This window comes from Phragmites australis, chromosome 15 (genome assembly GCF_958298935.1).
Source record: "Phragmites australis chromosome 15, lpPhrAust1.1, whole genome shotgun sequence".
NCBI lineage: Eukaryota > Viridiplantae > Streptophyta > Magnoliopsida > Poales > Poaceae > Phragmites > Phragmites australis.
The window spans coordinates 3,885,588-3,895,875 of NC_084935.1; the positions used below are offsets into that span (position 1 = coordinate 3,885,588).

Here is a 10,288-nt window from a genome sequence, read left to right on the forward strand (position 1 = left end):
CCCAAGAATCGAATAGAAATATTTACTACCTATAGCAATGCAAACTATCCATTTGATTTTTTTTATCTTCCAACATGACAGTGCATTGCCTAAAAGATCAATTTTTAGGGCATCCTACATAACATTGCTCAGAAATACGCTTCAGCATCGGGTGCAACGGTAGTTGCCTGTTCTGAACTCCAGAGTGTGAAGATGTGAAGGCGATGGCCCGGGAGACTTTGATTTGCCTTCTCCATCGAAGCATAGTAGGAAATCAAACTGCAACCGTTAGATCGGGTTTGAGCGATCCAAATCGAAGCTTGGTTATTGAAGGATCATACATTTATATAGAGCGTGGAAGGGCTCTGAGTTCAACCTGGAATAATTTATTCGAGTTCTACAAATTTTTTATGATGCTTTTTTCTCGTATAGTCTGCTCGACTGCTCTGCATATGGCAAATGCTGGTTCCCTTTTAAGCAAAAAAACAAAGTTATTTATGGCCACAGAAGCCAAATCCCTTTTAAGCAAATACTGGCTCCCAGTGTCGAGCAACATCCATGTCATTCATAGACGTAGTTCATATAGCTACCACCTCATCTCTACGAGGGATGAGGATCCCCTGATATCGCGCGCCGTTGTTGACGCATGAGATCAGACCCATGCGTTAGCAACGAAATCATCATGACGTCGACGTCAAGAGATCCGGATCCCTCTATTGAGTTATTACATTTCCAATCATGTTATTACTGCTGCGGATTTTGTTCATTGCCAACACAGAGTTGGCTACCATCTACCAGAAGGGGGGAAATAGTAGAATCAGAAAGATTAGGTTTAATTTCCGTGGCTATCTATACAACAAAGTACTTCGATTTGGTAACGGTAACCATTGTTGTATAAAACTATCACCAATGTATACTTTCTGGAGATGCGGTTTTAGCACTCAGTTTAACTTCCCAGACTGTTCGAAACGTTATTATTTCCCTTCCATATGTTCTGACTTGACTCTGCTACCATGTTGTCTCTGCCGCACTATTTATTTCCTGTCGTTGCCTCCAAACCCGGTTGAGTTCCCATTCCAGAAAATGTTTCTATCATCAAATGGACCTTGGTCATCGCTCCCCAGAGTGTGGACATTGGCACCAAACGGTCTGGACCTTCGCAATGTATTTCCAGAGTTTTCACAATCTGCTTGTTCGCTCCTGTTACCAGGAAGTGGACGCCATACAGAAACTGTCTCCGTTCCAGGACGATTCCATTGACCAGAGCTTGGTCCTGATTCATAGCGATAATTGCACTGATCAGAAATCACAGAACTAAAAGAAATCCCAGTCCAAATAGAAGAACAACTAACACCAGTGGTAGAGGTTATTACTAGGAACAGTATGAGATAAGGAAACTACTTTACAAGGTAACTCAGAATCTGCGATCATGCTTAAATCTTACTTGTTACCAAGAAGGTATAGTCTACATTAATTCACATTTTACAAGTAGCACAGTAATAACATGATTGGAAATGTAATAACCCCTTTTCCAAATCCAACTCTGAAATGTTACATATTTCAATGAATAAATCATCTCAAAATCCAATCAATCTGCAAAAGTTATTTGCCACAAAATATATACAAAGAGATATTATCAAGTTGAACAAAAATCAAGACTTTGATATAGTAGAGCCACCCGTCATGGGTTCAAATTAATGAAAGCTAAAACAAGTTGCTTGAAGAACACTGAACAAACTATTGTAATTTTTTTAAAAGAAGTGTTGCCGCTTGGTCACTAATTGAGGGGTCTTTCGATGACAATGACTTCTTGAACTTTATTTCTAAAATTCCAATAAAATATTCCCCATATCTAGACAGGCCCTTTGGGTCATAGTGTATAAAATCAGACCTGCCACAAAACCAGCAAAGACACCGCCAGTTCACCAGTTGATCAGCCAGTCATCGTAATATTAGTATTATATAATCTTATCTCAAATACTTGTCCTAAACAAAACTGAGTTTGATTTGAAGTCTATATAATGAAAAGCACTATGGATCACCAGTGCGGATTATATGCATAAATTAGTTTCCTAAAAGCATGAAAGCAAGAGAGAAAGTATATAGGAATAAAGATCAAACAATAGTGTCTTTTGGTCTTGTGCGCTTGAGGCCCACAGCCACAGCCATATCTCCACAGGATCAGAGCTCCAGATCTCAAATACTTGTCCTAAACAAAACAGCCGTATTTTCACTGTCTTTGAAGGAAACCAAGCTGGAGAAGTAGACAGTTCCAGTTTTACCTTTTCTTTTAGGTTCAACTGCGGTACGGTCTGGACTGGTTTTGAAAACTATGCTTAGGGACAAGAAAATAATAAATGTTTTGTGCTGATGCATTGACAAATATGCCTGTCATATAAAAGAACTGAGCATACAGAATATAAACAAAATGATGTGAAGAGAAATAATGTCTACCAGAAATAAAGATTCAGTACCTTGTTCAGTGAAGATTCTTTTTGGACAAATCATAGAGAGGTCATATGAGCTGACCCCACTGCCATGGTTTTCATCCACAGAATTCTCCACTTTCCTTAAAATATCTTGTTTTGTCAGCTTGATCTTCAGTCTAATTCCACCAGGCATACGAAACCTAAGCTGAATATCATCTGACTTCACAGAATTTGGGGCCACTTCATCGGGGGTGCTAGAAGTTGTTGCCTTATCTTGTTCCACAAGCAACTGGGATCAAACTTGTCTACTAGTGGTAGTACTAGGAGTTGCCTTATCTTGTTTCACTACCGCTTTCTCTTTTACAGCTTATGCACAAATGGAGACATCGAGAAGACGACCATCAAACACGCTTAATTGGAGGTGTTATGCAGTCCAAAACTGCAGATGCAATTAACCGGCAGTTTCACGAAGCCACGGGAACCAAGAGCAGTACAATCGCCAATAGTTAGTCAGTCAGATGTACTTGGTGCAATTCAATGTAAAGCGTGGGAAACTGTACTTTATAATTCCAAAAGTGAATGAATAAAGTGATCTTTTCCCGTATTCGTCTTTGTGTATACATTGCATATTTGTTAGTAATTCTGTATGCGATAGTATACTGGCACGCCTGCATTCTTCTAAACCTAGTCCATAGAGCAACTCTTTTCGAGAGTGTTTCTCTCCGCCAAACATTATACATAGACATTTGGTCCGTCCATGTTATAGTAAAGGTGTCAGGGAGAGAATTAGCAATGTACTGCAATCTGATCTCCTCCCACATCTTAACCTCCATTCCTCCAGCATTGCTGTAATGGTGTACCTAGGTGCTCTGCCAGCGCAGCATCTAGTTGTTTGGCTGGGGAGTTTGTTTTTTCAAGATTTTCATTTCTGGAAGTAAAAAAACAGGCATTAGAACTAACAAGAATGTCTTTGAACTTTTGCAGTTTGATGTCATAAAAGTTAAATGAAGGAGCATTCCTGTTCAAAATACAGCCTTTTGAGCTGTTCCCTAGGACAACAGCAGCAATTGAATTTCGAATTAGAAGACAGCCTAAAACGTTTCAAAATTATCAAAAAGAACTAATAAGTATCTACCATAGTTTCAATTTGCCAGACATGTTGTATTTCAGTCAGCACCATCCACCATATCAGCTATCATTCGGCTAGGGTATATGTGGTTTATATTATTATAACACATGTCAGCCAGGCTATCTGCTGTGTCACTATAAATCATGACACCATGCTAAATAGTTGCTCTAGCACTATCGCATGTGGCACGAGGCACGGAGATTTTATCAGCAAATACTTCAAAACTTCTGACTAGTTGATTGGAGCTATGAAGAGAATCTAATGACACCACTGAGGTGCTTGATGTTCATACGAACTCAATTACACCATTTCCTGCTATCATTTTTCACATGACACATCTTAACTACAAATTATTTAGCAGAAAATGAATTTTCTGTTTGTATGCTTCAACTTTAAGATGCAAAAATATCTGATCGATAAGTAGCAACAAGCAGACATCAAACAATGTCATGAGCATGTCATAGAATGTAGAAAATGCAAATAAGAACTGAGGGTGTTCATATATTTATCAAGTAGAACAAACGTAAAGCATTTCACCCTTCACTAAAGAGTACAAGACTCTCATATTGAATAGAAGATTCAGGAGAATATGACTTCTGATTCCCACCTTGGTTCTTTTGAGATAAAAACCACACACAAAGTCCAGTGTGTGAAGCTTCCAAAAGATTCACCTTCCTGACGTGTGCTATTCCGATATGAAAACAGCAGTTCCAAAACCTTCTCGGTGTTTTGAAGCTTCACTTAGACCTCTAAAAAGGAATGATGCTGTATCTCTTTTATCATTCTGCAGATAAGCTCTCTTGCATCTGCAACTAAGAAAATGAGGTGAAGTAGAAAATTAGATAAGATCCATGCAGTGGACAACAACTATTTGCACACCAGTTAAGATACAATTAACAGAGCGATCCATATGAACTTGTTTGTTCTAGCATTATCAGGTTTGTCATATCCTATGAATCACAATTCTTGGCAACAGTATTGTGCAAAATGAAAATTAAGACTAGACACCAAGGACTTGTGAGAATCAAATCAAGCGAAATGTGCTAAAATTTCTCGCATGAACTGCTGAAACTAGAGGAACTTACCTAATATTGATGCTGTGCCAGCGCTGCATTAAGGTGAAATGCTTGGAGTACAGCATTCTTGGCAACTGTTCCATACTATGTGGGTTCATCACCATCACAAGCAATCCCTTGAACAAGTTAATAGAGCTCTATGTGAAAATCTATGTTACATCCTGCACTTTCTGAGAATGATCAGAATCACTTCCGTCATTGTCGAAGCCCAAAATACAACTCAGCTTGCCATCCGGAATAATGCCTGCCTGAAGCATACTTCTGTACACCATATTAGCTTGTTTCTCATCCCCCGTTTTTAAGTATCCAATTATGAGAGCTGTATATGTAACAACAGTAGGTGTAAGCTTCTTTTTTGCCATTTCTTCCATCATCAAGCGTGCACCATCCATCACAAGCACTTTACTAAAGCCAACAATTAGACAAGTATAGACAAAAGCATCTGGTGATAAACCACATTGCTCCATCTCTGTGAGCAATTCCAGAGCAGCCTTCATATTTGAACGCCTACAGTAGCATGCAATAACAGATGTGTACACAATCTTGTCAGGTACCAGTTCCTCTCCGACCATATGCTTCAACAATGCAATAACTTCAGGAAGTCTATCATCATGGCACAGCCCATTTATGAGGCTAGTATACGTAAATATATTAGGTTTTATGCCTTCATCCAACATCTTATGATACAACCTGAAGGCCTCCTGCAACTTCAAAGCTTTCACGAAACCATCAATAATAATACTGTAGAGGACAACATCAGGAACATAACCCCTCTTTATCATGTCTGCAAAAATTCCCCATACATCACCAGATTTGTTGATCTTGCAAAGGCCATTGATAATAACTCTGTACATGCAAAGATTTGGGACGATTCCCAACTGATATACTTTGTCCAGGAATAGGAAGGCTTCACCGATCAGCCCTTCTTTGCTAAAGCTGTCAACTAGGATTGTGCAGGTCACAATGTTCGGACTTATCCCATTCTCAAGCATGAGTTCAAATACTTCCAATGCTTCTTTAAGGTATCTATGTCTACATAATGCATAGATCAGGCTAGTATAATTGTAAACATCTGGAGCAAAATCATGATGAATCATGTCATTCCAAAGGTCATAAACAATCTCTAGATCTAAATGTTGACAACAACCATGAAGAATGATGCTGTAAACTATCTGGTCATGCTCGAAACCTTGGTCTCTGAGGCTCTTGAAAAGCTGAAATGCCAATTCGACCTTTCCAGTCTTGCAAAGACCATGCAAAAGTGAACTATAACTCACTGGATTAGGACTGATTCCATTTCTTGCCATTTCAACAAGCACGCCATAACCTGTCAACAGATCCCCTTGTTTGCATAACCCATTCACTAGTATACTGTAGCTGTGGACATCAGGGACAAATCCACCTTTCTTCATCCCATCAAACACTTCTACAGCTTTGTGAACCTGGCCCTCAGTACAGAAACCATGAATCACTGCATTGAAACAATAACTGTTGCAAGGGTAGCCTCTCTGACAAAGCATTTGAAGAAAGTCCCATGCAGATGTCACCTGTCTAGCTCGGCAAAGCCCATAGAGGTAAGTTCCATAGGTTGCAGCATTCGGTTGCACACCATTTGTTTCCATTTCATAAAGAAGCTCACACGCTTCCTCTAAGCATAACCTCTCTCCATGTGTATACATACTCATCAAAACCGAATAAGAGTAGACATTTGGTGAAGGACCAGAACTCTTCATATCATCGAACAAACTCCTCGCGTACATGGTTTGGTTCCCCTCAACTAAACACTTCAGTAAGAAGTTGCACAAACGCAGCTCAATACCAACCTTCTTGGCCTCAACATAAGTGAGAAGAGCATCCTCAAACATTGACGACTCTACAAAAATCCGGATGACTGCAGCATAAACCTGTAACAGCGTCATTGAACCACCCAAATTGCTGACCAACATAGGAGCCAACTCAAACAGATTCGGCCCAGCATTTCCACAGTAATCAACCACGCTCTGAATCAAGCACCGGATCTCTCTGATTCTCCGTGGCAAGAATGACTGCATAAGCAAGGCAAACAACCCGGTCGACTGAGATAGTCCGTATAACCTCACACACTCCCTGAAGCTTATCTTTCTGGCAGCATCCCAGTTCGAAGTCCGCACTGCTAGTGTGATCAAGGGAAGAAGACACCGGCTTCTATAATCACTGCTGGTAGCACCTCGACTGGTTTCTTGATGGTCCAAGTTGTACAAGCAACAAGCCTGAGAGGAAAGGTGCAACATTGAGGGGTAGTTCCTGATCACAAGGGCTCGACGCAGGAACCCTGGAAGTGCCCGGCGCATAGAAGAGGGATGCCAATCCCCTCCTTACATTGACAGTACCAGCAGAAGAAGGTAGAAAGTGTGCACAAGTTACACTTCATGGACCAAGATTCCTTGATAAATCGATGGAGAGGACTACCTGAGAAAAAACAGGCCACAGCTTCCAGATTACATCAAGTTCTCCTGCAAGAAACCCGGGGAAGAAAACATTATCATTGTAATCGTAAGCAGTAGGCTGTGACTAAGTCACGTTTGAAGCAACAGATCCAACCTTTCTACTCCCAAAAACCCCCTACATAACATAGAAGTTTATCAACAATAGTTCGCAGAGCGTGCCCAGTGTCTATACTAGACGGACGGGCACGTAACGGAGGAGGTGGTGCCGGCCGCCGCGTGCCCGCGCGGCCTCCTCAGGCGCTCCGCTGCAGCCCCCGGGGGCTCCGGCCTCCCCGCCTGCGACTGGCAGCGAGGGACGGAGGGCTGGAGGCGAGCGGCTAGCGGTGGCAACGGGAGGGAGTTTCCGCGGGGTCGGAGGCGGCGCGGCGCTGCTGTGGCGGCGACGGAGGCTGCACAGCGCGCGAGTGTGGCGGCGACGGAGGCACGGTCGGTATGGAGGCCGAGCAGCCCAACTACCAAACGCGGCCCGCGATGCGCTGCTTACCCAGCCAGCCCAAGTGGCAACAGGCAGGCAAACCGACGCGCGCCGTGCTTCCGTTTAGTCCCACCTCGGCCGCTCTGGACGAGCGGAGCAGCAGGACGGGTATAAAACGAAACCCAAGCGGCTGAGAAACTCATACCTTTCTCGGCCTTTTGGCTAAGATCAAGTGTAGTATCTGTTCTTATCAGTTTAATATCTGATATGTGGACCATTGGTTCACTTTGATATTAAATTTATTTTTTGTGGGGGAGGGCTCAGCACAGTGGCTTGCCACTGGAGTCCTCGTGCGTCGCTTGGGCGTTGCACTACTGCCCTTGCCTGGCGCACCCCAACCAAATCAAGCAAATTTTCGTATGCAACATTGGGCTCGATGTCATTTGAACGTTAGGTTGAGAGCAGATCATTGTTCTCTTCCCGGTCGTGGATTGGTCCGACTTAATTAACTTTCAGTTATTAACTATTAATCAAGTTGGAATACGTGCATTTGATTTCTATTAGTACCGTGATGTAGCATCTGATCTCATGGCTCAAAGCAGAGAGCGCTCAAAATTTTTTCCATAGTTCGGTAGGAACGCATCAAAGCTAGGAAATGAACGATGGAATCACAGTGTCGTGGCCTCGATCTCATGGCTCAAAGCAGAGAGCGCTCAAAAAAAATTCCTTAGTAGAAGCGCTCAATTTTTTTTTCTTAGTAGATGCATTTTAAAGACCATAAATTTGATAGAATAGTATAAAATTTAATAAAAGATAATACAAATTTGGTAATTTGATATAATCTTGTAATTCAACAATAAATTCTAAATTTGTAAAACTGTAATATAAATAGTCTAAATATGACATTACGGCCAGCACTAATAGCCTTGCTAGTTAAACATAAGTGGCAGGAGTGTTGATCCATCCTATGTGATGAAATATTAAGAGGATCAACAGGTAGTGCCAAAGAAATCCTAGATATCTAATCATATCAATCCTAAAATATTGATATGTTACTTAGATATTGAGATACAATGCAGCTAAGGACACCTAATCATCTATCTAAAATTGTGTTTTATTGCACATACAACGAGCCAGTTGAGCTGGTTTGATAGCTACTTATGAAAAAAGATACATCATATGATACAATAGAAGGAAGTATTTTTTTTTCAACTAAAGATTGTGTTTCACGTAAACATTGCATATTGGATAAATCTTTCAACTAAAGATTTTGTGTTTGAGTCACCAAAATGATGAGTTGCAAAAGAACTCCAAGATATAGCCAACATTGTTGCAAAAACTAAACACAAATGGCTATTCTATTTCAATTACATACATCAGAGTGGAGACTAGAGAGCTTCCGAACTCCCAGCCGTTGGACGCCGGCCTCCGAGCCAAGCTCCCAACGCTGAGTCATGCCACCCGCCTTGCCGTAGCCTACCGAGTGTCGCTTCCTGCCGCGCCGAGCTCCCACAACCTCACCGTTCACCGCGTCGCAGCCAGCCGAACGCCGAACACGCGCCACTACTCGTCGGTCGCCGTGCGCCAGTGCTCCCCATTCCTATCTGGGAACTCACGACCCGATTTGTGAACTCACGATTAGAGATTAAGTGGGAGCGGTCAAGGCGTCAAGAAGAAGAATCAATTGGACATGAGGCCGATTGAGCCATGGTCACTCGGTTAGAGGCATAAGGTCGATTTGGGCCATGGCTCATGAGGCACAAATTTGGTTGCTTTTTCTTCGATAGTCTTACGAGTCGTTCCAGCACAGGGCATCGTGCTCACCAACCAAGCTCCCGTCACCGGACTCCAGCACTGATCAAAGAGCTCAGAGCTGAACCAGGGTAATCTTAGACCTAACAACCTAACAGGACTACCCTATGGGTCCACCCAACCTCACTGGTTCGCTCATGTCCTCTATGGCCGGCAAGTGCTGCTGTTTAGTGAGCCAAATAACAGCCTAGCCCATAAATCCCATGACCATAAGCCGTTCTTCGCTCCAGTCCATACCATTGCCCATAAGATCCTGATTTGCCGGCAGAGACTCTGCTCAAATGAATCTCTATCAGTGCTACCATGTTGTTTGCATTACACCCTTAAAAATTATTGAAGAAACGAGATCCGGATTTGTACAAAGCAGCTGCCACGGCCACGACATTCTCGCCATTTCTCCGTGTAAAATTGAATTCTGTTGTAAATAATGTAAAATTTGTAAAGTTAAGTACGAGAACTTAAATTATATAATGTAGATTTTAGATTGTGAAGCTAATATGTTAAAGATAATCATTAAATATGGTATAGATCTCACAGTAGTAGTAATATAATCAGCAAAATGGTATAAATCCCAAATGTAGTGATTTAACAAGTTGATAGTAGTCAACAAAAGTGGTGTAGACCGCACAGTAGTTGATGAGTATTTCGCTGATGTGAGCATAATCTATAAATATTATAGTAGATGCTATAACATTCACGGTCTTGTGTTATACCGATATTAATTGAGATGATCACTTAAAATTTGAATGAAAGTCTGCTTTTAATTAAGCATTTTATGTTTTTATGAAGTAATTTTGGGTTTAAATCAAAATAGAAGTGCTGAGAGTATTAAATTGCAATCTAAAGTAAATTGCAAGAATTTAAAAGTGTGGAAACGTAAATGCATATTTTTGAAAATGCAATGATGCATACGTATAGAACATGGTGTAAATGCATGACTCGTTAGGTCTGGAAATATATAT

General features: G+C 41.5%; 1 protein-coding gene and 1 non-coding gene across 6 annotated transcripts; one reads left to right on the top strand and one right to left on the bottom strand.

Moving 5' to 3' along the window:
• Positions 1 to 719: 719 nt before the first annotated feature.
• Positions 720 to 7,684, bottom strand: LOC133892670 (pentatricopeptide repeat-containing protein At1g63070, mitochondrial-like). Of its 5 annotated transcripts, XM_062333568.1 has the most exons (7): positions 7,194 to 7,684; positions 4,623 to 7,105; positions 4,145 to 4,349; positions 2,454 to 3,336; positions 2,262 to 2,367; positions 2,101 to 2,188; positions 720 to 1,252 (listed from the first exon to the last, which is right to left on the bottom strand). In XM_062333568.1, exon 2 carries the CDS (start codon positions 6,941 to 6,943, stop codon positions 4,763 to 4,765), a length of 2,181 nt encoding a protein of 726 aa, XP_062189552.1. In that variant the 5' UTR covers positions 6,944 to 7,105; positions 7,194 to 7,684; the 3' UTR covers positions 720 to 1,252; positions 2,101 to 2,188; positions 2,262 to 2,367; positions 2,454 to 3,336; positions 4,145 to 4,349; positions 4,623 to 4,762. The 5 variants fall into 5 exon arrangements, with proteins under 5 accessions (XP_062189552.1, XP_062189550.1, XP_062189551.1 ...); XM_062333566.1 differs by having other exon boundaries at positions 2,101 to 2,367; XM_062333567.1 differs by lacking the exons at positions 2,101 to 2,188; positions 2,262 to 2,367 and having other exon boundaries at positions 4,145 to 4,343.
• A 31-nt stretch (positions 7,685 to 7,715) lies between these two features.
• On the top strand, positions 7,716 to 7,912 carry LOC133894194 (U2 spliceosomal RNA). The gene has a single exon (XR_009905005.1). It is a non-coding gene; the product is annotated as a U2 spliceosomal RNA (small nuclear RNA).
• The last annotated feature ends 2,376 nt before the right edge of the window (positions 7,913 to 10,288 follow it).